The 27861-nt window shown below is 46.8% G+C and overlaps 1 protein-coding gene across 5 annotated transcripts in view; it reads left to right on the top strand.

Annotated features, from left to right (window-relative positions):
* The first annotated feature begins 4252 nt into the window (after positions 1 to 4252).
* Positions 4253 to 27861, top strand: part of GSPT1 (G1 to S phase transition 1) — a 525782-nt gene continuing 502173 nt past the window's right edge. For all 5 annotated transcript variants that reach the window (XM_040356936.1, XM_040356939.1, XM_040356940.1 and 2 more), the window contains exon 1: positions 4253 to 4629. In XM_040356936.1, coding sequence (XP_040212870.1) covers positions 4437 to 4629 — 193 coding nt within the window. In that variant the 5' untranslated portion in view covers positions 4253 to 4436. The remainder of the gene's footprint in view (positions 4630 to 27861) is intronic.

The following is a 27861-nucleotide window of genomic DNA, read 5'->3' on the forward strand; positions in this document are numbered from 1 at the left end:
AAAATCTGACAGGTGCACCACCTGTATGCCACACAGTCCAAAAATAAACGTATGCGCAATGCAGTTCGCCTGGCTGCCACACACAGCTAGCAGTAGTTCCTGCTGGGACTCACCACTGGAGTAAGGACCCGGATTTCACCGTCTAGATGCCCGCTGAATCCACCACTGTAATATGGGGGTGTTTAACTTAAGTGGTAAATGCGATTGTTAGTGAGTCCACAGCAGCCAGTTGTAAGATTTAAGGGCATGGCAGCCCATTTTTATTAAAAGGAAACAAAATAAAAAGTCCATTCATAGGATTCCCACGCAGGGGTTCTTCTCCAATACAGTTCACAAACACAAAATGCCAAGCTTCCTGGCTCCTAGGCTTACTTCAGCCTGGCTGTACCTGTTAAACCTTGGCCCACTCCTGGCCTCAACAGGATTCTCCAGTCTATTGTCTCCCCGACATCAGGACTTCCTTCAGCCCCTCTTGGACTCACTAGCCACCCCAGGTCTACTAGCCTCTCAGTCCATCGGCACGAAGTCCCCCCCACACAAGGGATGTAGTCTTGCAGGGTAGACAGACAGCTCCCCACACACAGGTCTGCCTTGTAGCAACAGATAGCTGCACACACTCCACCTTCATTTCCCCTCTGTTCTCACCAGTCCCTGATTATATTGGCTGTTTTCACCTGAGCACCCAATCTGTTGGCTATTCCCAAAACCTGGACACAGGGCCGGAGATCCCATCCCGTCCAAGTCTCTGCAGGATCACCAAACCACACAGCCCCATTCAAACTTAGCAAAACCCGGAGAAAGCTGCCAAAACAGTTTTATCCGTTTTAAAGTTATGCTGTGAAGTTCTGGAGTCCACTGACATGCAGACTCTGTGTCAGTTTTTGCTGCGTTTTTATGGTGACCGGGACCCTCACTATTACAATAGGCATGTAAGTCCTGAAACTCTGTACTCTGACCCCCAACTGTCCCAGATCAGATCCCTGCCTGGTCTGCATGTCCATCAGGAGCTGGCTGCCTCTTCCTGGTTCAGGTAGTTTGACGTTCCACCATGTCCTCCCTGCTCCAGCTGTAGTGCAGAAGGTTTCAGAGAAGAGACCTTATTCTTGCCAAGCTGAGAATTGCAGCCATGGGAAAGGCAGACTAAAGTAAAAGTGGGGGGAAAAAAATGCTGTTCTATATTGCGGAGCAAGGGAGGTAAGCAATGACTTCCAGTGGGTAAATGTCTGCTTTATCAAGTGCTTCAGGAAAAAGCCTTTTACTGGTCATTAACCACTTCATTACAGGGCACTTTTAGCCCATTCCTGCCCAGACCAATTTTCAGCTTTCAGTGCTCTTATTTTAATTGACAATTTTTCAGTCATGCTACACTGTACCCAAACATATTTTTTTCTCCATACAAATAGAGCTTTCTTTTGGTGGTATTTAGCACTGTTTTCCCCTTTCGACTTCCAGAACAGCCTCTGAGAGACATAGGGCTCCTCCCTCCTGGACAGGAAACACGCATACCAATATCTTTAAAGCGGGAGTTCACCCGAAAAATATTTTTGAACAGTAGATTGGGCCTAATTACGGGAAGCAGAATCGGGTGTTTTGATTAAAATCAATGCAGTACTTACCTTTTTTGAGATAGATGTTCTCCCGCCGCTTCCGGGTATGGTCTTCGGGACTGGGCGTTCCTATTTGATTGACAGCCTTCTGACGGTCGCATACAGCGCGTCACGAGTTGCCGAACGTCGGTGCGGCGCTATACGGCGCCTGCGCACCGACGTTCGGCTACTTTCGGAAACTAGTGACGGTCGGAAGGCTGTCAATCAAATAGGAATGCCCAGTCCCGCAGCCCATACCCGGAAGCGGCGGGAGAACATCTATCTCAAAAAAAGTAAGTACTGCATTGATTTTAATCAAAACACCCGATTCTGCTTCCTGTAATTAGGCCAGATCTACTGTTAAAAATTGTGTTTTTTGGGTGAACCTCCACTTTAATAGGTGGTCCTCCAGGCCTCCCTCTTTAGTTATTGTGTTTCCTGTCGGACGGGAAGGAGCACACTATAGGAACCTAAGGGAGCTCCATGTCTCAGGACTGTCCTGTGAAGAGCCCCTGGCATTGACTCTCCTTTGCCTGGGCACCCCTCTGTCCTATTGGCGAAGTTGCCAGCCCCACCGCTGCCATTTGCTCAGAGCAGGACCTTTCATGACCACAGACCCCAAACCCTGTAAAGCACCTGTGTGGACGCCGGTGCATCTGTGTCCTGGCCGGCAGGTGGGAGACACTTGGGGGGGGGGGTTCCAAAAGAGTTTGTGCACTAAAAAAATTGACTTTTGCACTCTGCATGAATTTGAGGACAACAATAAGATTGGGACACATTTTAGGAGGTGTTTAGTGTAAACAGAAAAATGTAGCTGACAAAAACATTGTTAATTTACTAGGCTAGGTGTGTATGGGCCCAGGGTAGCATGCTGGGGATGTTAGTGAAGGAAAATATGCATGTAGGCCAAAAAGGGATCAGAGAAAGCTTACAGCATGCATGAGGACAAAGGGGACATTCACAGCATCTTACAATAATGGGAATGATGGAATCAAGAAATTATTACAATACATTATAAAACATAGAATGTATCGCTAAAGGATAAAATGTACTCAAATATAGTACTTCTGCAGGACTTAAATAATGGCAGAACAGGTCTCTGGAAAAATGACTCCCAGAGCCTGGAGGGAGATCCCAGTCGTAAACTTCAGGTCCTGGAGACTGCTCCCTGTCTCCAAGTACCGCAAGTTGGCTATGAGCTTTTGCTCTGGAGTAATGGCAAGCCTCATGCATGTGTTCTGCTTCCAAATATAGGGTGACAACAATGCCAAGAGTTGCTGAAAGCAGGAGTCCGTCATCCAGAGATAGTTCCTAAAATCATCAGGATTATTCTCCTTGAGCTCCCGCAGCAAAGGCATATGACAAAATTGGTTACGATTAAGCAACCAATTTTTGTTTCAAGAACTCCTCCTCCTCCTGTTCCTGGACTGGGCTAGGGTCAAAGCAATAACTCCAAGCCGTCCATACCTTTGCATGGGATGTGCCTCCCATAGGTGGAATAACTTTACGCCGGACGTACGCCTTACGTAAACGGCGTATACTACTGCGACGGGCGCAAGTACGTTCGTGAATCGGGCGTATCTCGGTCATTTGCATATTCGATGAGTAAATCAATGGAAGCGCCCCTTGCGGCCAGCGTAAATATGCGCCCAGGCTTCCGACGGCGTAGGAAACTTACGTCGGTCACATGAAGCCAAATTTCAGGCGTATCTTGTATTAAGAATCAGGCGCATAAATACGACGGCGCATCTGTGCACTTACGCGGCGTATCTACACATACGTCGGCGTAAGTGTTACCTGAATCCGGGCCAATGTGTCTGGGTTTCAGGCTGTCTGAAACCCGGACACATGATTCAAAACCCGAACTGTCCAGGTGAATCCTACTTTAGGGCTGGAAATAGCCTCTGCTAAGCCCCTGAAAACTGCCTTCCATTTATTCCAGTGTGACTTTTCACACTCTTGGGCGGTGCGCTTGTGGAACGTTATGAATAGTCCTGCAAGCATCTTTGGGGTGGGTTGGGAGTACTGTATTTAGCTTTTGCAAAACGCCCTGCTCATTGGAATGAATGGGCAGGGCTTTCAAATCGCCTAAAAAAACGCTTTAAAAGCACTGCAAAACTGGGGTTTTTAACCCCTTTTTTGGGGTTAACCCCCCCCCCCCCCGCTAATGGCTGAACAGTGTCGCAAAAGCGAGCGGTACTTTAGTGCTAATGGCCAGTGCGTTCAGTGTAAAAGAGGTCCAAACAAAAGTCATTAATGCTATATGCACATTTGTTCAGTGTCAGCAAGTGTGAACAGGTCCTTAGAGTTAATAAATATAGTTTTATTGTTTACATCGACGACTGTGTTCAACTCCCCCACAACCTTTTATGTACATGTGATGTATCTTCCTTGTCCACCAAGGCTGCAAAACAAATTTATCCTGAACTGCATACATTCTTATGGAGGCTGTCACACACCAGAAACTCGTGAGACTTCCGTGAACTACATTTCCAATCAACCTCGTGTCACAACGCTGCTGATAGAATAGTCTATAAGAGTCACGATTTACTGCGTTGGATTGTGGGTGTTGTAGTGCTTACGTCCGGAGCTCACATAGATGAGAACGTAGATGGGATTCTAAGAAACTACTTTAAGATACGTCGTGCGTCGCTTGTCGCGCGCTGGGTTACGTCAGTGACGTTGCGGCAACACACGAGGAGTCGTTAAGTGAGTGCTGAGTCGCGTTACTGACACTTGTTCAGCCGGCTTTCCTCTAAAATATCTTAGTGGTCGCTCCGGTTTATTAAAAACAGAAAGCCTATCGCTATTGTTACTGTGGTTGTCCCTGCAATCACAGAACCTGAAACGATGGACAACAGTGACTCAGCCCCGGATTCCTGGGAGCAGGCAGATATTGACGCCCAGGAGGCCCAACTGAACTCGTCCCTGGCACAACTCAACGTCAACGCCAAGCCGTTTATTCCCAACGTACACGCTGCAGAGTTCGTGCCTTCTTTTCAGGTCAAGAGCAGTACGGCCGTTGACGGGTTGCAGGATGAGGGTAAGGACTGGGGCCAAGTGGACTGGACTGTATCCGTGGGTGCCGCTCCACTGGGAGGTGGATGGAGGGGCGCTGGGAGTGAATTTTGTGGAGGCCAGGCCTGGGCTAGCTTTATCACTTTGTTACTGCAAGGTTAGGACCCAGATCTTTTGATCACTCCGCCCGGCATGCTCACCTCTGCCCTGGCTTGTTAAACCTAGGGGCCTTGTGCATATGTAGATTCAGAGATTACTAAAATTCTGAGGAACACCGCCTTAGATCTTAATGTGTATTTGATATGCCATGTTTCTCATATGCTTTGGTAAATAACTCTTGTGTTTTAGGACTGGCAGCACGTGACACTGGCTTTGGTGTGCTTAAAAATTGCATGGACATAGAAGGTCCTACTCAACAAGTTTTTCTGGAAAAAAAAGCTTTTGTTTTCTTAAGGCCTCATGTTCACTGCTGCTGGTAAACGCATGTTTAGGAGCAGTAGGGCATTTTTTTTCCCCAACTGCTCCTTAACTCTGTTATCTTATCAGTAGATTTACACAGGGTTTTTTCAAGGCAGTTGAATTTAGAGGCTTTTTTTTTTTTTTTTTTGCAATGCGAAAGGGTTTAGAAGCTGAGTTTAGAGGCATTTCAAGCGCCAAACTCTTCTAAACGCGACATGTAAACATGGCAAAACTGATGTTTTAACCACTTAAAAGGAAGTAAACCCTCTAATACATTTCTTTAAAAAAAAAAACCCTGCAAGAGAGAGGCATAATGGCATACTAGCTCATTATGAATTACCTGAGATCGAAACGACTCTTGTTCCTCCTCTCCTCCGCCACCATGATGCCCGAGTGACTTCCGGGTATTGCGGCTACGGTGCTGTGATTGGCTGGAGCCGCGATAAAGTCACTTCCACGCGTGCGGGAGGTTTAGGAGATATTTTTGTTGCACCTACAGGTAAGCCTTTTGGCCCGTACACACGATCCGAATATCGTATCGTACGACTTTTTCCGCTTAATAGTTGCAAGTAAAATGAAATAGGTTATTAAAGTCACAAATTCTCGTACGACCGAAAAAAATAATCGGAAGTGATGTCATGTGTTGAAATGTATTTGTATTGTATTTTCGGACGACAACTGTACTGACTAAATGAAAATCGTATGATCTGGCATCGTACGAGGAAAATTTTCGTGCATGTCCGTTCGAATAATATCGGATGAACTGTCGTGATCGGCTCTCGAAAGTAGTGTACACACGATCCGAAAATCGTACGATTCTTCATCGGGCCATTAATCTAGGCTTACCTGTAGGTTAAAGTGGTCTGTAAGGGTTTACAACCACTTTAAGCCCCGGACCATTTTGCTGGCCAAAGACCAGGCAATTTTTTGCGATTTGGCACTGCGTCGATTTAACTGACAATTGTGCGATGTGGCTCCCAACACAATTTACTTTTTTTTATTTTTTTTTTATTTTTTTTTTACCACAAATAGAGCTTTCTTTTGGTGGTATTTGATCACCTCTGCGTTTTTTTTTTTTTTTTTTTTTTTTGCACTATAACCAAAAATAGAGCGACAATTTTGATGATTTTTTATATTTTTTACTTTTGGCTATAATATCCCCCAAAAATATATAAAAACAATTTTTTTTTTTTTTTTTTGCCTCAGATTAGGCTGCTACATATTCTATATTTTTAGTAAAATAAATTGCAATAAGCGTCTATTGATTGCTTTGCCCACAAGTTATAGCATCTACAAAATAGGGGATAGAATTATGGCTTTTTTTTTTTTTTTCTTTAATCGTGACTGCGACTTTATGGTGGACACATTTTTGGGACCATTGTAATTTTTACAGCGATCAGTGCTATAAAAATGCACTGATTACTGTGAAAATGACACTGGCAGTGAAGGAGTTAACCACTAGATGGCGCTGAAGGGGGTAAGTGTCCTAAGATTGTTTTTAACTTTAGGGGGATGGGCTGTGTGTGACACAACAGTGATCACTGTCCTGTCACTAGGAAGACTGGGGAAATGCTTGTTTACATCAGCATTTCCCCGTTCTACCTTACCGTAAAAAAAAATATTTAAAGTGGTAATAAACCCCCTTTTTTTTTTATTTTATTTTTTTAAACCTACCTGAAAGGCAAAAGCCATAATGAGCTAGTATGCACCGGGTAACGCCGCTCCAGCGCTGTGAGTGGCTGGAGCGTCAATGTCGTCGCGTGCGGGAGACTTCTTACCGGCAAGGTTTGGCGGCTGCCGGGCCTTTAGGCGAGGATCCCCGCTGCAGTCAGCGGTGCATTGCGAGGGCAATATCTCCTAAACCGTTCAGGTTTAGGAGATATTCTTTATGCCTACAGGAAAGCCTTATTATAGGCTTTCCTGTAGGTAAAAGTGGTAGTACAGAGTATACTACCACTTTAAAGTTATTTTCAACACAAAACTGAGCTTATGTGCTTAAAAACAGTATATGTAAATCTGACGGACTGTTTACATGTTAAATTTTAAAAGCTGCAGCAAACCTGCTGACCTTGCATGCTTGCTAATGTGAAAGAACAACTCTGATTTAACTAAATGTAAAAATCAGAGGTATTCTGTCACATTAGCAAGCATGTAAGGTTTGCTGCTGATTTTAAAATTTACCTTGTAAACAGTCTGTCAGATTTTCATATACTTTATTTAAACATATAAGCTCCGTTTTGTGTTGAAAATAACAACAAAGTTATTACTCTGAGTCTGTTGGGTGTAACAAGATGCCGGCTTGCCCCCCTTCTAACTAACATTACAGTACAGGAGTGTGGGGTGGAGCAAGATGGCCGCCGCTCCGGAGCTAGGCCGAAGCCGGGGACTTTCCTATGGCCGCACCCAAAAATCGCGGGTCATCCGGCCTGGAGATCGTCGGGGGGGGGGGTGTGTGAATCGAGATTGCAATTAATTTACGATGAATCATGCAGCTCTATTTGGCCATCACTTCCGGGTACGGCGCTGGGGGTGGGGCTTCTGCGTTCCGGCTGGTGGAAGTGACTGCTTCCCTTCCGGCAGAACCGCATGATCAAAGGGCGCCCTGAGACACAGCGGTGGATAGCAGGCATCCGGAGCGGTGTAGAAGACTTGCGAGGCTGTGCAAACACCAGGAATTATGGAGGCAGCTGTGCAAGCGACTCTCCGGTTCAGCAGGCTCTGGCACCTCCCAGGTAAGGTGGTGAGGGTGGAACACTGCTTACACTGGGGGGTCAGGGTCTCCTGAGACCTATGTACTCCCTCGCTGGGTCAGGAACCTAAGGTGATGGGCTGAGCACTTCCTAGGCTGACTCTAGCACAGTGGTGGTGTGGGTCAGGGAGGCATGATTGAAATTTCAGTCCTTCTCTTCTGTTTGGCTTCCAGGTTAAAGCCCAGGACAAGACTCATGTACAGCCACCTAGGAGAAAGTGTGCCGTTTGTGGGGCTAATTTAGGCTCGAATTGGGAGAAGCCACTATGCCCCGATTGTGTCAGCAACCTCGTCAAGGATGACTTGGTGGCAGAGTGTCACAAAATCCTGACTTCGGTCAGACGAGCTATCATCCACATTTCAGTGGTTCAGGGGAATGATGTACAGGGTCCCTCTTTACCCCTATCCAGAGCAGCTAGTGCACCTTCCCTGTCTGAGCCCAGTCAGGAGGAGGCGGTGGAGAGGGTACAGAGATTTCTATCCACTTCTTGGGCGGATTCAGCATCCTGAAGGGGGGATGATTCCTCCAGGGGGTCCAGATACAAATTATCCCTGGATGATGTGAGGGATTTATTGACACGTTAGAAATTTGTGAGGAGCAAGTCCATCTCTCCAAGCACGACCTGATGTATCAGGGTTCTAGTGCACAGAAAGCCAGGGTGTTTCCCGTACACAAATCCCTAATTGAGTCGATTTTGCTGGAGTGGGAACAGCCAGAAAAGAGACCTTACTTTTCTGGTAGCCTCAAGCGCAGGTTCCCATTTGAAGCAGACGCTTCTCATCCGTGGAATAAGATTCCTAAACTGGATGCACCATTGGCCAAAGTCTCTAAAAAACAAACAAAAAAAAAACAGATTTGGCTTTTGACAACCTGGGGTCGCTCAGAGATCCCATGGATAAGAGGGGGGGGGGGTGTTGCTTAAGAGGGCTTGGGATGCCTAGTCAGAAGGGTTGAAACCAGCCCTTGCAGTCACTTGTGGCCAGAAATCTGGAGTGCTGGCTCACACAAAAACCTTTCCTGAGAAGAAGAAAAGCGAGAACAAAGTTTTCTCCTGTGTCCCAGTGGGAGGAAGATTGGGGGAGTTCCTCCCACAATGGGAAAATTCGACTTCAAGCCCGTTCATTTTGGACATCATAAGGAATGGTTCCAGATTAGAGTTCGATTCGGTTCCCCCCTCAATGTTTCTGCTTACCCAGAGACCGGAAAAAGCAAAGGCTTTAGGTTTGTTACTAGGGGATCTAGTGGATCAAATAGTCCTTACTCAGGATTCCCCAGAAGAAGGGTCAGGGGGTATACTCACGTGTTTGTCTTGAAGAAACCTTCTGAAAAGTTCAGGTTGATCCTGAACCCCTCTGTCCCCTTAACAAGTTTGTAAGGTACAAACGGTTCAGGGTGGAGTCAATATTTTCTGTGACAAACCTGTTCCCAGGCTGTTTCATGGCCACAATAGACCTCAGGGATGCTTACTTGCATATCCCCATACATCAGGAATTCCAAAAATTCCTAAGGTTGGCAGTACAGATAGATTCGGAAGTTCTGCACTACCAGTTCCGAGCACTGCCTTTTGGTCTGTCCTCTTCGCTGAGGAGCTTCACCAAGGTTCTAGCAGAGGCCCTAGCACCACAGTCCAAGCTATCACATTGATACCTTACCTGGACGATCTCCTGTTTGTCGCCCCCTCTTATCAACTAGAGAGGTCTACAGAATGCCCAGAGTTTCCTACTATATCTGGGGTGGTTGATCAACCAAGAAAAATCCCAGCTGACCCTGTCACAGGAGGTCAAATATCTGGGATGCAGAATCTTTGGAGGTGAAAGTTTTTCTCCCCGGGGAAAAGATTCTGAAGGTGGATCAGGTAGCCCTGATCAGAGATGTTATGAGGGTACTGGGTTTGATGTCGTCCTGCTTTCCAGCAGTTGCTTGGGTAAGGCTTCATCAGCGCCCTCTACAGAGTCTCATGCTGAGTCACTGGGATGACAGAAAAGAGAGCCTAGATCTACCTATGCCTCTTACAGCCAAAGTCAAAAGGACTTTATGGTGGTGGCGAGCCCATCACAACCTGGTGAAGGGGCTGTCCTGGGCCAAGCCTACGGCCTTAGTAGTGACGACCAACGCCAGTGCATTGGGTTGCCCATCTGGATGAAAAATTAGCCCAGGGATCCTGGTCACCTATAGAGGCCCATCGATCCTCAAACCAGAGGGAGCTTCTGGCGATTCTCAGGGCTATAGAGGCCTTCCGATCCCAGATAGTTGGACAGCACCTACAAATGTGGACACAATGCGGCAGCACAGATAGATTCGGAAGTTCTGCACTACCAGTTCCGAGCACTGCCTTTTGGTCTGTCCTCTTCGCTGAGGAGCTTCACCAAGGTTCTAGGCCTTTAGGCCATAGCAAACAAGATTCTGTGCTGGGCCGAGGTAAAAATAAAGTATCTCTTTTGGGGCGTGGTAAACCTGTCCTCTGTCGGCCGTTCACCTAAAAGGCTCACCGAATTCTCTTGCAGATAAGTCAAGACGCGTGGTCCCTCAACAGGGATGTATTCAGGGAGATTGTGCATCGTTGGGGACAGCCGGAGGTGGACCTCTTTGCCTCAGGACAACAAGAAGGTGCCACTGTTCTTTCCCAAGGTGTCTTTCAGGACAGCACCTTGAGAGATAGTGACTCCACCCACAACCACAGGAAACGCCTTCTTCCTCCAGATCTTTAAAGGGAGGTACCTCCCTAGTATACCTCAGTTTTTGTGTTTCCTCCGGCTGGAGGGAACATCTTCGGTGGGGGGAAGTCAGTACCTCTCAGGTGTTTCTGAAAGAAGGGCTTCCCTCTTACTTTTTTCCTCCGACGAGCCAGTCGTTCCTCCCGGCCAATCCGATCGGGCGGTGGTGCCGGGCTCCTCTTCCTCCTTCGGTGCTTGGGGACAGCCCAAAAACGCCGGGATCCAGCGGCGTTCAAACGCACGCATCGCCGACAGTTTGGAGTGGCCGGAACAGATCCCCGGGTTAGCGCATCGCCGTTTCCGGCGCGACGCAGGGCGAAGAGGCAGGACCGAGACTGGGGCCTATTTCCGTTTCCGGTGCAGTGGCACTAAGGGAGTCTGGAAACTGCGTGGAAGCCACTGTTTGAGCGCTGTACACTGCTAATGGAGGACGCAGAGATTACGGGGACAGGCACAGGCACCAGCAAGGTTCAGGTAGGAGGCAGTGGTTAAAATGTGCCTTTTCTTTTACCTGTATTGTTCCGGTCTTTTTTTTTTACAATCCCCCCCCTAGTGGCAAGGGGCCTGTCTGGGCACTGGAAGTTCACTTTCCTTTCCTAGTGCTCCTGTGAGGGGGGTTCACCTATGGAGACCAGGTCTCTAAGAATTTCCCTGCTTTCTCCCCCTTTTTTTTTTTTCTTCTCTCCAGGTCAAGAGCTCTGACCCAAAAAAGAAAATGTCCTTCGTGTAGGACAAAGATGGAAGAGAATTGGAAGAAAGCATTATGCAGCACCTGCATATCTTCTTTAGTTCAGGAGCAATCAGCCTCTGTACATGAAGAGTTGATGGCCTCTGTAAAGAAGGAACTATTTGCCACAATTCAATCTTTTTGTGACTCTTAAGTTACCCAGGCTGACTCTCAGGCCTCCCAGGGGTCGGTGACCATACCAGCGGTAGAACCTTTAGCTGAAGAATCTGTCACCAGGGAAGGACAGTTCCAGATGCCTCTTAGTGAGGAGTCAGAGGACTCGGGAGAGGAGTCGGCAGCTTCTCCTTCCAAGTTTAAATTATCCCTAGAGGAGGTAGATGGCTTACTTGGGGCCATTCATGTCATGTTGGGCCTAAGTGAGGAGAAAAATGAGTTTTTACACGGCCACATGTATGTCTATCCGGTCATTTCTGACGCTATAACCTAAAAATGGCAAGATCCAGAGAAAAAAAGATTTTTCTCAAAAGCCCATAAAAGGCGTTTCCCTTTTGAATTCCACCTCTGCTGTGTGGAATAAAGTCCCTAAACTGGATGCGGCTGTATTCAGGTCCACTGATCTGTCTTTTGAAGACATGGGGGTCCTAAAAGACCCTTGGACAAACGCATGGATCTCTTATTAAAAAGATCTTTGCAATCTTTTTATGAATAATTTAAAACCCGCTATGGCCACAACGTGTGTAGCTAGAAACTTAGAATTTTGGACTAACCAGCTGAAAGCCCATTGAGTGGCGGACTCGCCTAAACAGGAAATGTTTTCGATTATTTTTCCACTCTATCCTTTGCAGTTGCTTACATAGCAGATGCTTCAGCTGAAGCAATCAAGATGTCGGCAAGGTCTGCAGCCTTGACTAACACTGCAAGAAGAGCATTGTGATTAAAGACCTGGCCAGGTGATGCAGCTTCAAAGAATAAGCTTTGGGGGATTCCTTTTTCAGGGGACCTTCTTTTTGGGCCTGATCTAGAGAATATCCTAGACCGGACAGCTGATAGGAAAAAAGTCTTCCCAGTAAAGAAGAAACAACCCCCAAGACGTTGTTTTCGACCTCCAAAAGGTTCAAGAAAGACAACAAACCCCAAGGAGGTAGGAGGAATTGGGCCGCACAGAAGGCCAAAGGAAAAGGATTGAATCCTTTTCCAACCTCAAGCTGAGAAATACCAATAACTCAGCCGTGCGGGTAGGCGGAAGACTGCTAAAGTTCCTTCCGCAGTGGTAACGTCCAATCAATACATCCTGACCACCCTTGCCCAGGATTATGTCGGAGTTCTTGGGGGGGGGGGGGGGGGGCGGGACACACCTCTCCTCACCTCCAACCAGGTTTTTGATAACAAACATGCCGAAAGACCCAGAAAAATCCCTGGCCATGAAGTCCTCCTTTAAAACAGCTAATGCGACAGGGTTTGGTGGTACAAACCCAGAGGAACAGCAACTGGGGTTCTGTTCACACATTTTCCTGATAAAGAAACCTACAGGAAAATTCAGAATGATACTAAACTTGAAGCCTCTGAACAAATCTGTCAAATACAGAAAGTTCAAGATGGATTCAATGTTTTCGGTAAATCTATTGACGCCAGACTGTTATATGGCGTCAAAAGATTTGAGGGACGCATATCTGCATATCCCAATCTCCCCTCAGTCACAGAGGTACCTCAGGTTGGCAGTAACGATGGAGGGAGTAGTTCATCATCTGCAATACAGGGCACTTCCTTTCGTGCTGTCATCCTCGCCTCAAATTTTTACCAAGGTGATGGCGGAAGCCCTAACCCTGCTTCGTCTACAGGGGGTGGCAGTTATACCCTACCTAGACGACCTATTATTCTATGCCCCATCAAAAGAAGGGTTACTAGACAACCTATCCAGGGCGCAGAACCACCTGCAATCTCTGGGCTGGATTTTGAATTTACAAAAATCATCCCTAGTTCCATCTCAGACTCGTTTCTTGGGTTACCAAGTCGATTCGGTGAGCCAAATTTTCTCCAGTCGCCTTTCAGGACAACCTTGGAGAGAGCGCAGCTCCGCCTCTTCATTAGGAAACACATGCTAGTCTTTAAAAGCCCTCCTCTTCCACCATGGCCTCAGTTATTGTGTTTCCTCTGCCATGGTGGAAGCGCATGCTTGTGGACCAGGGGTGCTGCGCTCTTTCCAAGGTTGGAGGGGTAAGCTTACCTTTGTCTGCTGGGTGTGCAGGGGCCATCCCAGGCTCGCCTAAGTGTGGGGCGGGTGCTCCGGAATCTCCAGCCTCTCCCTGCTCAGTGGAGTGAAGGCTCTCCAGGAAGCGGCGCTGAGTGCCCAGGGGTCCGCTGTTCTGGCTCAGGTGGCCGGGCGGTATGCGTTTTGCGCTGTTTGTTTTTAGGAGCGCCGCATGTCGGTCCCGGGTCCTGGCGGGCGGGTGACGTCATGCACAGCGGCGCGGCTTCCTGTAGAGGCGTGGCGTGGTCCACGTTGCCTAGTAACGCAGGGGTCAGGGGACAGGCCTAAAGAGCGGCGTCTTCCGGTTTCCGGCCATCTTTGACGCGCGGACCCGGGAAGATTTAAAAAAATCGTCAGTCCCGGCTGTGTTTCTCTCGGCGATAGAAGGAGAATCAACAGCCATGGCGGAGACAGGCGCCTCAGACGCCGCTCAGGTCCAGGTAGGGGGGGGGGATACAGTGGTGCCTCTATCCTTTACTGTTGGGCTTATGTGTGGTGTTTTTTATTTGTCCTCAAGGGAGCCTGTACTGCAGGGTCAGAGGTAACTTCTCTCGGTCCCTGACAGTTTTCACTGGGTGGTGATATGTCTATAAGGCGGTGGGCATTTTTTCTTTTTATCTTCCTTTTAAAGTGGTGGCGTTTTTTTTCTTTTTTTTTGTAAAAAACCTAATTGGTTATCCAATTGTAAAATACCTTTTTTCTGTGCGTTTTAGGAGAAACCAAAAACTAAAAAGCCACCAACTCAAAGGAAATGTCCTTCTTGCAGGAACCCTCTTAGAGATTCATGGCAGAAGGCAATGTGCAAATCCTGTATTAGAAGAAACATCCCAGCAATATAAAGTACTATTTTCTTCAGTACAAGAACTTGCAAGTTCTTTGAACTCGGTCAAATCTATGTTGGTTCAGAATCCAGCAGCGCAAGCTGAACCCCAACATTTACCACCCAGCCCAAAAGCTTCCACCTCTAGGTCAGAGGTTGTGGATTCAGGGGATGAAGGGACAAGTACTCTTTGCTCACTCAGGGATTCAGATGAGGAGGAAGAGGAAGGAGAGTACAGAAGTTCCAGATACAAAGTCTCTCTAGATGAAGTAGACGATCTACTTGAAGCAATTTATACTACGCTTGATATTCAAGAAGAGGAGGTACATTTGTCTCTTCACGACAAAATGTACCAGGGTCTGGATGTCTCCAAACAAAGTTTTTCCAGTTCACAAAGTAGTATCAGATACTATTAAAAAAGAGTGGAAAGATCCAGAAAGGGGCCCCTTTTCCAAAAGTTTAAGGAAAAGATTCCCCTTTGAAGATAAGGACTCTGAAACCTGGAATAAAAAGCCAAAAGTAGATGCTGCTTTTTCTCAGGTGTTTCGACGCACGGATCTTGCGTTCGAAGACATGGGGGTACTAAAAGGTCCCATGGATAAAAGGGCGGACTCCCTGTTAAAAAAGGCTTGGGATTCTACTTCTCTGTCTAAAACCCGCAATGGCTTCCACAGTGGTGGCAAGAAACTTGGAGTGTTGGGTGGAAAAGCTGATGAACCATGTAGAAGCTGGTACACCAAGGAAGGATATCTTGGAATCTTTTCCATTGATTTAAATCAATTAGGTACATGGCTGATGCGTCAGCTGAATCAATTAAGTTGTCAGCTAGATCTTCTGCTCTGGTGAATTCAGCCAGGCGTGCAGTATGGCTTAAGACCTGGACAGGGGATACAGCCTCTAAAATCAAACTCTGCGGGTTACCCTTCTCAGGGGATTTACTGTTTGGGCCTGATCTTGAAAAATTTCTGGATAGAACAGCCGACAAAAAGGCTTTCCCGGCTAAGAAAAAACAACCTATTAAAAATAATTTTCGTTCTTTTCCACAAACCTCCAAAAAAGAGAACAAAAAGCGCTGGTTTTCTCAAAGAGGTAGGGGAAGAGGAGGAATCCTCTTTAAGTCCCCCCCAAGATCAGTCCTCAAAAGACAAGTGACAGTCTGACTCCTGTGGGGGGAAGACTGTCCGCTTTCTTTTCTCAGTGGAGTCTACTGACCAAGAGCCCCTTTGTGAAAAATATCGTCGCACAAGGATACAATCTGGAGTTTTCAGAGTGCCCTCCTTGCAGGTTTTATGTGACAGCCCTACCAAGGGATCAGGAAAAAGCTTCCGCAATGATGAACCTTCTAAAGGATCTGATCCAACAGGAAGTTATTGTCCAAGTCCCAAAAGATCAGGAAGGAAGAGGGTTTTACTCCCACATATTAGTAAAAAAGCCTTCAGGCAAATTTCGCCTAATTTTGAACTTGAAGATCCTGAACAAATCTATAAGGTACAAGCACTTCCGTATGGACACCATCCATTTTATCACAAAGTTATTAACACCAGAGTGTTTCATGGCCTCTCTGGATTTAAGAGATGCGTACCTACATGTGCCAATAGCTCAGGCTTCACAAAAGTTTCTGCGCTTGGCAATCAACTTGGGAACTTCAGTTTGGCACCTACAATTCAGGGCTCTGCCGTTCGGCCTCTCGTCCTCCCCAAGGATCTTTACAAAAGTGATGGCGGAAGCCTTGGAACCTCTGAAACTGAGGGGGGTCTCGGTTGTTCCTTATTTGGACGACCTCCTATTCTTTGCAGGTTCAAAAGATCAGCTGGTAACAGATCTCCAGATGTTCCAGGCTCATCTCGAGAGCCTGGGGTGGATATTGAATCTAGAAAAGTCAAACCTAGACCCTTCACAGGAGATGAGGTTTCTCGGTTACACCATCAACTCAGTGCTTCAGAAGGTGTTTCTCCCTCAAGAAAAGGTAGAGAAAGTTGTTTCTGCAGTGAGTCAGATTCAGACGAATCTTTCAGCGTCAGTCCGGACAGCCATGGCAGTCCTAGGCCAGCTCACGGCCTCGATTCCTGCCGTTCAATGGGCGAGGTTACATTCCAGACCCCCTACAGAGGAACATCCTACAAGTGTGGTCTCGCCAAGAATCACTGGAGAAACTTTTCTTTCCAACATCAAAAGTAAAACGGGCCCTCTGGTGGTGGAGAAATCCTTCCAATCTCACAAAAGGTCTCTCATGGGTCCTTCCCTCGGACAAGCGTCTGACAACAGACGCAAGTTCAAGGCGATGGGGAGCTCATCTGGACGGACAGACCGCACAGGGGTCATGGACCAAAATGGAGGCAAGGAGGTCATCAAATTGGCGAGAACTAAAGGCCATTTTCATGGGTCTCCTGGCTTTTCAACAGATGCTGAGGGGTTGTCATGTTCAAATTTTGTCAGACAACACTACAGCAGTGGCCTATGTGACCAAACAAGGCGGGACCAGGAGCCAGGGATTGATGGAACTAGCCAATCAGTTACTGTCCTGGGCGGAGAAAAATGTGGCCTCTTTGTCAGCAATCCACCTAAAGGGATCCCAAAATCTGTTGGCAGACCTTCTGAGCAGAAGGAAAGTAGAAGCAGAATGGAGTCTAAATCAGGAGATTTTCAACATGATCTCCAAGGAATGGGGGCATCCTCAAGTAGACCTTTTTGCCAGTCAGCAAAACGCGAAGGTCCAAGACTTCTTTTCTCTCCACAGAGAAGACCAGGCGATAGGCATAGATGCTCTAGCTCATCCTTGGGATTACCATCTGTGCTACGCCTTTTCCCCCCTTTCCCTTGATCCCGTTGGTCCTAAGGAAATTCAGAGAAGAGAAAACAGACCTAATTCTGATTGCTCCCTTTTGGCCAAAAAGGCCTTGGTTTGCAACCATACTGAACCTGGCTGCAAAACCTCCGTGGAAGTTGCCTCCCAAGAAAGACCTTTTAACACAGGGATCTGTGTGTCATCCAGAAACAGACAGGTTACATCTAAGCGCTTGGTTTCTGAGGAAGACATTTTAAAAAACAAAGGCTTGTCTGACAAGGTTGTAAAAACTCTACTGTCCAGTAGGAAGGAGGTAACCAGATCAATTTATCTTAAAGTATGGAAGAAGTATAATTCATGGTGTTCTTCCAAAGTTTTTCAAACCAAGAGTGTGGTCTCAGTACTAGAATTTCTCCATGAAGGAATGGAAGAAGGACTTGCAGCCAGTACCTTAAAAACACAGGTAGCGGCTCTTTCGGTTTATTTGGAAAAAACTCTGTCTAGAGAACCTTAATTTCCAGTTTTTTTTAGGGCACTAGCTCGAAATAGACCAGTGACCCTCAAAAGTTTTTTCCCAGTTGGGACTTATCGGTTGTACTACAAGGTTTGACGGGAGTTCCGTTCGAACCGTTGGAGAATACTTCTTTAAAAAACGTAATTCTCAAAACAGTTTTTTTGGTGGGCCATTACGTCAGCAAGACGAATCAGTGAGCTCCAAGCTCTGGCCATCACCGAACCCTTTCTAAGAATTTTTTCAGACCGAGTGATCCTTCAGATGGATCCTACATTCCTTCCAAAAGTGTCATCAAAATTTCATCGGTCACAGGAAATAGTTTTACCCACTTTTTCTTTAAACCCTTCTAATGCTGGAGAAGAAGCATTCCATACTCAGTCACCAGAGATTTCAGAAAATCAAATGCTCTCTTTGTAACTTTCTCAGGTCCCCGTAAAGGGGAAAAAGCATCCAAAAGTACGTTAGCCAGATGGCTTAAACTTGCAATTACAGAAGCCTATAAAGCCAAAGGAGTCGTGTCTCCCTCAGGTATTGTGGCACACTCAACAAGGTCAACTGCAGTCTCCTGGGCCGAAAGGGCTGGTGCTACACCTGAGCAGATCTGCAAGGCCGCCACTTGGAGCAACTACTCAAAGTTCCTAAGGCACTACAGGTTGGATCTATTGTCTGCCGCAGACCAAGCCTTTGGCAGAAAGGTTCTGCAAGCAGTAGTCCCACCCTAGGGTAAGTTACTTGTTTATCCTCTCCAAGGTTGTCCTGAAAGGCGACTGGAGAAAGACTTAGTTAGACTTACCGGTGACGGTATTTCTAAGAGCCTTTCAGGACAACCGCTATTTTCCTCCCTAAATGTTAAAGTAATACGTTTTTAAAATCTATCATGGTGTTGTGGTTTCTGTGCTTTGTCTTCCAGAGAGTCGGACCACAATAACTGAGGCCATGGTGGAAGAGGAGGGCTTTTAAAGACTAGCATGTGTTTCCTAATGAAGAGGCGGAGCTGCGCTCTCTCCAAGGTTGTCCTGAAAGGCTCTTAGAAATACCGTCACCGGTAAGTCTAACTAAGTATTTTTTTCTTCCACAGGAGAAAAAGGACAAAGTTCAGGACGCTGTGTTGCGGCTACAGTCCAACCAGCCTTTAACAAGAAGGCAGGTAATGTCGGCATTAGGAGTCCTGACTTCAACGATGCCGTCCATTTAATGGTCAAGACTACATTTCAGGTGCCTAGAAGCCTTTCTCCTGAGGTCGTGGGATCACTATCTCAGATCCCTGGACACTCAGATAAAAATTCCATCACGAGTGAAGAGGTCACTTTATTGGAGAAATCACGAGGTCCTTTCAAGAGGTCTGCAGTGGTCCTTTTCAGTAGGAAAGAGACTGACTACAGACGCCAGTGCGTGGGGATGGGGAGCCCACTTAGGAAAAGATTTCATCCAAGGGTCTTGGATGAAAGATGATTCAAGACGGACCTCAAACTGGAGGGCGCTAAAGGCGTTTGCATTAGCTCTGGTGAAGTTTGCCCCGGATCTTCAAAATCACCATGTTCAGGTGCTAACAGACAACGCCACGGCAGTGGCATACCTAAACAGGCAGGGGGGCACAAGCAGCAGACCCCTGCAGATTCTTGCGGCAAAAATTCTTCTGTGGGCAGCAAAGAACTTGCGGTCCCTTTCAGCTATTCATCTAAAGGGGTCCCTGAACAGGGTGGTGGATTACCTGAGCAGGCATCAGGTATGGGAGTCAGAGTGGTCTCCGGACCCGGAGGTCTTTGTGGAAATTTCCAACAAGTGGGGTTGGCCAGATGTGGATCTGTTTGCCTCAAAGGAAAATTCTCAAGTACCTCAATTAGAGCTGCACGATTCTGGGAAAAATGAGAATCGCGATTCTTTTGCATAAAATGAAGATCACGATTCTCAATTTTTTTTTTATTTTAAAGCGGTAGTAAACCCTGTTCTTGTCAATATTGCCCATGTTGTCACCATTGCCCATGTTGTCACCCCTATCCATATATGTATACTCTAGCTCAGGCCCCCAGGTAGTACAATGGTTCTCTCTCTCAGGCTCCGGGTTACACAGAACCCCTCCGCCGGCCCTCAACTTGGTGTTCCCCTGTCTTCTGCCTCCTCCAGCGGTAAAGCTCTGGCCGGGCTCCACCAGCACCTGCCCTTATCTCCCGGCTCCAGTCAGCATTCTCTGCTCCGCTCCCTGTCTGGAACCAGGGCCGCTAGGAATCCTGGGATTGGTAGTTTTACAAGGAGACCTCCCCTTCACTAACAAGAGGCGGGACTACATATCCCGGCATGCTATGCGGCGCAGCAGCGGGCGGTGGATGATGACGTTCCTGCTGCGGATTGGAGGATGGTGGTGATGGAATGTGAGCGACTTCCGGGACACAAGGGACAGATGAGAATAATTTTATGGCTGCACCCGAAAATCACGGGTCACCCCGCGGGGAGATCGCAGGCGGGAAGAATCGAGATTGCGATTCTCTCCGCGATTAATCGTGCAGCTCTAACCTCAATTCTTTTCCCTAAACAGACTGGACGAGTCCCTAAGAATAGACGCTCTGACGCACCCTTGAAGGCTTTGCGTTTCTCCCGTTTGAGTTAATCCCTTTAGTACTAAGGAAAATCCAGAGGGAGAAGGTACCGGTCATCTTGATCATTCCGTACTGGCCCAAGAGTGCATGGTTCTCAACGGTCCTGGGAATGGCGACCAAGCCATGTTGGCATCTACTTCTCAGGCAGGATCTGGTAATACAGGGTACTGTGACTCATCCAGATGTGTCCAGTCTCTCCCTTGCAACCTGGTATCTGAAAGGCAACTTTTAAAGAAGTTTTTTTTCTGACCGATTAGTCTACTCTACTAGAAAGTAGGAAGAAAGTAACGAGGGCTATATACACATAAGTATGGAAGGTGTATACTTTGTGGTGTAACTTGTGTGGTCAAGACCTAAATGATCTTGGGTCCATTTTAGAGTTTTTACAAGACGGAGCAGATAAGGGTCTGGCAATCAGTACTTTGAAGGTACAAGTATTTTCCTTGTCAGTGTTTCTGGAAAGATCCGTGGCCTCAGAACCACTAGTGGCTAGGTTCTTCAAAGCCCTTTCTAGGTCTAGACCGGTTCAGATTAAAGGTTTCCCGAAATGGAATCTCTTGGTAGTTTTTACAATCCCTGGCAGGAAGGCCATTTGAACCTTTTAAAAGATGCATCTCTTAGAGATCTTACTTTAAAAACGTTGTTCCTGGTCGCCATCACGTCAGCGCGCAGGATCAGTGAATTGCATGCCCTGTCAATAAGGGAACCTTATTTATCTTTATTTTCAGATAGAATTGTTCTGAGAACAGATCCAAAATGTTTGCCTAAGGTAGCGTCAACGGGGAATCGCTCCCAGGATATTGTGCTTTCTACCTTCTGTGCGAATCCCTCAGGGGAGAAAAACTTTTTTTCATATGTTGGATGTAAGAAGGGCTTTGTTTATGCTACTTGGAAATAATGAATCTGTGCGTCTGAAGTTGTTGTTTGTTCTTTTTGGAGGCAACAAGAAAGGTTGCCAAGCTTCAAGTTGCCTTGACCAGATGGTTAAAGTTATCTGTTCTGGAGGCCTACTCTCATGCAGACATCGTGCCACCAGTAGGAATCTGTGCTCATTCAACTAGAGCACTTGCGACCACATGGGCAGAGCGAGCTGGTGCCACCCCTGAGCAGATTTGCAAAGCAGCAACGTGGTCAAGCTACCATACGTTTGTGCGGCATTACAGATTGGACCTCACATCTGCCGGTGACCAGGCATTCGGCAGAAAGGTCCTATAGGCTGTTGTCCCGCCCTAAGGTGGTAAGTCTCTGTTATCCTCTCAAGGTGCTGTCCTGAAAGATGCCTTGGGAAAATTCAAGTTCGACTTACCGGTAACTTGTTTTCCAGAAGTCTTTCAGGACAGCAACGACCCGCCCTAGTGTTTGATAAAATGTGACTAACGCAGGGCTTGACAAATCCCGGTCGCCAGGTCGACTAGAAATAGCGTCCTGGAAGGTGGGCAAAAAAAAAAAAAATTATTTTGTTCCATAGGACCGATGCTCGGCGCACTAGCCAAAGCCGCGACCTCGCCTAAAACATCCTGGGAAAAGGCTGCGGGCAGGATGTTTTAGGTGAGGCCGTGGCTTCGTCCTAGTCCGTCTTTTCCCCAGGATCCCGGCGGACTAGGCCCCCAACTCCCCCGCCACTCGATCGCGGGGGGCCCTTGATGTCTGGTAATTGAGGCCGCGGCCTTGTGAAGTCCCCAGGTCTTTCCTGTGAGCTGGCGCCATCTGGTGGTGGCCGTTGGAATTACAAGTTAAACAGAAATTCTAATGTCATTTTTCACTATTTTCACTGCCATCTTCTTCCCTCTAATTAGAACATTATATTTTTTATCCTAACACCCTAGAGAATAAAATGACGATCATTGCAATACTTTCTGTCACGCTGTATTTGCGCAGCGGTCTTACAAGCGCACTTTTTTTGGGAAAAAAATTACACTTTTTTTTAATAAAAAAAAAACAGTAAAGTTATCCCCCCCTTTTTTTTTTTTTTTTTTTTTTTTTATATTATGAAAGATCATGTTACGCCGAGTAAATTCATACCCAACATGTCACACTTCAAAATTGCGTCCGCTCGTGGAATGCCGACAAACTTTTACCCTTTAAAAAATTCATAGGCGATGTTTAAAAAAATCTACAGGTTGCATGTTTTGAGTTAGAGGAGGTCTAGGGCTAGAATTATTGCTCTCGCTCTACCAATCGCGGCGATACCTCACATGTGTGGTTTGAACACCGTTTACATATGCGGGCGCTGCTCACGTATGTGTTCGCTTCTGCACGCAAGCTCGTCGGGACGGGGTGCGTTTTTCTGGCTCCTAACTTTTTCAGCTGGCTTCTAGATTCCAAGCAAATTTGTCAAACCCTTGACTAACGTATGTGTTAGAGAAAACTCTGGCCTCGGCTGGAACACAGAGACAACTGAGGTATGCTAGGGAGGTACCACCCTTTAAAGATCTGGAGGAAGGGGTTTCCTGTGGTTGTGGGTGGAGTTACTTTCTCTCAAGGTGCTGTCCTGAAAGACTTCTGGAAAAAAAGTTACCGGTAAGTCTAACTTGAATTTTTCTATCCACCTGCTGGACCAGGCCATAGGGATGGATGCCTTTGCCAATCCTTGGCAGTTCAACCTGTTATGCCTTCCCTCCAGTGAAGCTGATAACTGCGGTTCTTCAAAGATTCCTGATGGAATCTACAAACCTAGTCATGATTGCACCGTTTTGGCCAAAGAGGCTGTGGTTTGCCAACTTGAAGAGACTGGCCATTTGTCTGCCATTGACTCTTCCAGTCAGGGAAGGCTTAATCTCCCAAGGTCCTATTCGCAACCCACAAATAGAGATCTTCAAATTGACGGCCTGGTATCTGAGGAACTGTTGAAAGGTCAGGTTTTTTTAGACCGAGTAATTAAAACTCTGCTAGAGTGCCGTAAACCGGTAACCTGGGCAATTTTGCCAAAGTATGGAAGAGATTTAATTCCTGGCTAGGAGAGCAGGGGCTGGCTCATCCTGGCATTCCGGCGGTACTGGATTTCCTCCAGGCAGGTGTAGAATTTGGGCTTTCTATCGGTACCCTGAGGATTCAGACCGCAGCCTTGAGTATTTTCCAAGGCCCTAGCAAGATCTAGGCCGGTGAAGGTTAGAGCCTGCTCCACTTGGGACCCGTCTTTGGTCCTCAGGGCTCTTACGGGTAGTCCTTTTTGAACCCCTGGAGAAATCATTACTGAAATGGATTGTACTCAAAACAGTTTTTTTGATAGCAATCACGTCAGCCAGAAGGGTGAGTGATCTGCAGGCTGTCCATTCGGGAGCCATTTTTGTTAATTTTGGAGGACAGGACCATACTTGAGACAGATCATGCAGTGCTATGCACCCCTACCCAAGGTGTTGTGATGCAGCCTGTGTAACAGGTGTGCAGGCTGTGTGCAAGCATAAGAGGATGGAGGGTGCATAAAGGCATCTAGGTGATGGTGAGGAGGTGGTGGCAGGGGATGTGGAACGGGTTTCCCTTTAGAGGGGGGGGGGGGGGAAACCTGGGGAAACCTGGGACAGTTCAGGCGTGGACGTTGCTCCATTTAGTGTGGGTGTAGTGTGTCTTCTTTACACAGAGGAGCCCTTCCCCCTGACTGCACCTGTGAGGAGCCTTAGGTGTCACTAGGTTGTATTCATGCTATAAAAAGAAAAATTTTATTGCGCTGATCTAACTCTCCAAAGAACTCTCTGGGAGTGCTTTATATACTGTGAACTAATTAAGTGCATAAATAACCATATGTGAAAAATATATATTGTATCAGGTACAGTTATATGCCCAATCAATTATTATACCAAAATTAGTAAATAAAAATATATACATATAAATATAAATGTGAATTAAAAAAAAAAAAAAAATGTGTATATGTGTATATATATATATATATATATATATATATATATATATATATATATATATATATATATATATATATATATATATATGTATATATATATAGTGCTGTGGACTCAATACTTAAAGTGCGCCCCAAAGTTTGATATCAGCTTAAGCTTCAATACACCATAATATTCCTGCGTGGAAGGAAATGGCCCTTTATGAGGCTCAAGGCTGGCCACAGTGAAAAAAACAAAATACAAACAAAAAAAAAAGCCAAAATGAAAAACACAATGAAAAAAAGTCCCAAACTATAAAATGCACCAGCTGCGCTGGGTCCTCCAACTCTGGAACAGTCAATATTTCTATTGCCCCATGTGGTCCAATAGGATATGTGGGCTCAAATGCTGGTAATACTGGTTACATATAGAAAGGTGCAGCTATCTTTCACCCGACAGTGATGTGCCACCATCACCAATGGTTGAACTCGACACTCACCAGACCCCGGATAATAAAAAGCCCCACAATGGTGTCTTTCTTATTCCGTCACTGGTGTTCCTCCTTCTCCCTCTTACAAGATGTCCTTATTTCCTCAAAGACAAGGGGCTCATCATATTGTAGTATGTAAAATTAATTTATTAAAAACAAATACACTTGCAGAAAGGAGTGCCTCTAACCGGCACTGAGTATCTTTGGCAGTGTTAGCCGCTGACCAGCGTATATGTGGTGTCTCGGAAGGTATGAAAGCCCCGCTCCTGACCTCGTGTGTTGCTACAAGCGGTCCCAGCGCGTTGGTGTGCTTCCCCCTCCTTGTGTGTCCAGACAGCTTCTACGCGTTTCACAGTTTTTGCGTCATCAGGAAAGCCTTTTTTTCATGCTATATATACCCAGGGGATGTGTGCGTCCCTCTTTTAAATGCGAGAATGCCCGTAACCTGTTCCATTGTGTAGGTTAGCGTCTGTGCAGGATGACAAGTGTCCTCAGTGTGCGTCCTAAGGCAGTATCCTGTGGCTGTTGCATAGGTCAGTAACCGGACCTAAGGATGGTGAACATTGTCCCCAATCCTGTAGTGAAAACCTCAATAGAGGTACAACCCCCCCCCCCTCCCCCACAGGCAGCAGACTAGAGAGCACTGCAGTTTAGCTGGGCTCTACAACCTAACACTCCAGTAGGGGTGGAGATAAATGAAGCATCTGTCGCCCCTAAAAGAGTATTGAATCCCACTTATGCAGGTGTATATATATCAATGCATGGTTCACAACAGTTCCTCCAGACCTGCACGGGAATGTATGCTGGCGCCTCTGTGTGATTGGGAAATGACCCTTGTTCTCAATTGGCTGGCAGAGGGGGATGGGCCTTCACTGATGTCAGAGTGAAATCAATCGGGCCCCCATGAGTTACCGTGAGGTAGCCCTTGACAGTGTAGAGAGCTTACTTGCGCCCCCTATGAAAGCCTTTTCCTTGTTCAGGGGTAGGACCCCCTTGCATTTTCCATTGAGTGTCCTGCATTAAGAGTGGGGGCAGTAGGTGCAGATATGCAGGTGTGCGTTGCTCTGGTCAGCAGCTGTATTCTCAATTATCCATTATGGGTTGTCTAATAGCAGGGATTCCAGTGAAATTATATGGGGCTGATGGAGGGTTCATTGTTTATCAGCAGGTGTAGTCTGTGTGGTAGAGATTAGGGGTGCAACGGATCGTCACCGATCCGAACGGGCCACCCCGTTCGGATCGGCACACCACACGATCCACAGAGCGCTCCGGAGCCTCGGCCGTAGGAAAGTCCCCGGCTTCGGCCTAGCTCCGGAGCTGGCGGCCATCTTGCTCCACCCCAGTGGAAACCGTGTGCTTGCCAGCAGTGACCCTTCACAGCATGGGACTGAATTCCCCTGGCTGCTCCAACAGAGGCGACAGAAGCGATGGATGTCACCGACTCACCCGTGATTACACAGTAATCTGTAAGTAAGTGTCTGGAAGGGGGAACGGCCAGCCTCTGCTCTACAGATAAGATAATGTTAGGTGAGGGATCGGAACAAGTGTGCACTGTAAAGAGGTGAGAAACAAAGCCAGCAGTGTGTGTTCAGCTAACAAGCTGAACACACACTGCTGGCTTCGTCTCACTCACTTTCTCCTCTCCCTAACCTGCCTGCTTGGAATGCCGTGCTGGAACAATCACACGGGGCTGTGAGGGGATCATGAGAGTCCTTAACCTGTCAGTGTGTGTGTTTTGTACATCGCTACTGTCGGGGTGTGTGTGCTACAGAGACACTTCTCCCACTGTATACACAGCATGTCACAGTACACAGTCCCTTTGCTTCACACACTGTGTATGGCATTGTCCAGGTCCCTGTTTAACCACTTCAGCCTCGGAAGATTTACCCCCTCCTTCCTGACCAGAGCATTTTTTTGCGATCCGGTACTGCGTCGCTCATATATTTAGGCCAATATGTACTCTGATAAATGTTTTTTTGGTAAAAAAACAAATAGATTTTTTTTTTTTTTTTTGTGAATAGCTGCGTTTAATGGCACCTTACATGCTTGCTAATGTGACAGAACATCTCTGATATTAATATTTAACTTAATGTGAAAATCAGAGATGTTCTGTCACATTGGCAAGCATGTAAGGTTTGCTGTGGATTTTAACATTTAACAGTCCGTCGGATTTACATATTCTGTATTTAAGCTCCGTTTTGTGTTTGAAAATAACTGTGAAATCTAAAACTCTTTTGGGTGTAACAAGATTAGTATTTTTTTTCTTTTTTGCTGATCCGAAAAATTATCCGATCCGTGACTCCTGATCCGAGGATCGATCCGATCCGTGAGTTTTCTGATCCGTTGCACCCCTAGTAGAGATACTTTAACAGTGTGGGTTGCATCGGGCCATCTAAGACGGTTACAGGGCTGCAGGCAAAGGAAAACAAATGGTAAAACTTATCTGTACCAAACCACGCTTCCCGCAGACAACAGTGAGAAGTCTCATGTGCTTCAGTTGTCACGCAGGGCCCTTCATGGATGCGGTAACTCGGTGGGGCATGAGCCGTGTTGGGAGCCTCTGATTTGCGGCTTTAAGTCTGCTACCTGATGGAGAGCATTGTCTGCAGAACCGGGTTTCTTGGGCATCTATGGGTTCTTTACAACGTGTGTCACATCTTGAGGGGGGTGCGGCGGAATTAAGCATACCAATTTGGGACATCGATCATAGGAATGCCCAGGGTGTTGCAGAAGAGCTGAGTGTTCTCTGGAACCCCTAGTGACATCTTGCGGCCTTGTGTAGAGGCAGAGACGAGGGAAACGTCCACCTGGAGTGCAGGGGTTTCAGATCTCTTTGGTGATGTAAGGTGATGCTGGATAGATCCTGGTAAATATGTATATCTGCGCCCCCATGAGAAAGCTGTATTCTGTTCCAAGCTTTCCTGAGTATCTCTCCTTTTTAGTTTACAGTCCACCGATGATATCCCTGGGGGGGATCTTTTACTCTCCCTTTTGGCGAAATTGCACAATGGATCCCCTCAATCTCCACAGCCGCCTGTGCAGGCTGGCCCAAAAGATTGTTGAAGAGGCCTGTGACTGTAGCTGTAAGCTGATTCCGGTAGGCCACGGATTCTCACGTTATGGGGTCTGCCTGTGTTGTCTAAATCCTCCATATGGCGTTGGTCTCTCTTCTCATCTGGAATGTTTGGGTATCTTACTTGTGGGTCACCGTGTCGTGCTGTGCTGCTATTTTCTCCACCTCATGGACCCGGTCTGCAATGGTATGTATATCCAGGTGCAAGTCGGATATCGCAGCTGAGTGTCCTTAATATCGGCTGCAATAGGGCGTAGGTCCTGAAGGCTGGGATGCTGTTGTGGGTGAT

This window comes from Rana temporaria, chromosome 6 (genome assembly GCF_905171775.1).
Source record: "Rana temporaria chromosome 6, aRanTem1.1, whole genome shotgun sequence".
Classification (NCBI taxonomy): domain Eukaryota; kingdom Metazoa; phylum Chordata; class Amphibia; order Anura; family Ranidae; genus Rana; species Rana temporaria.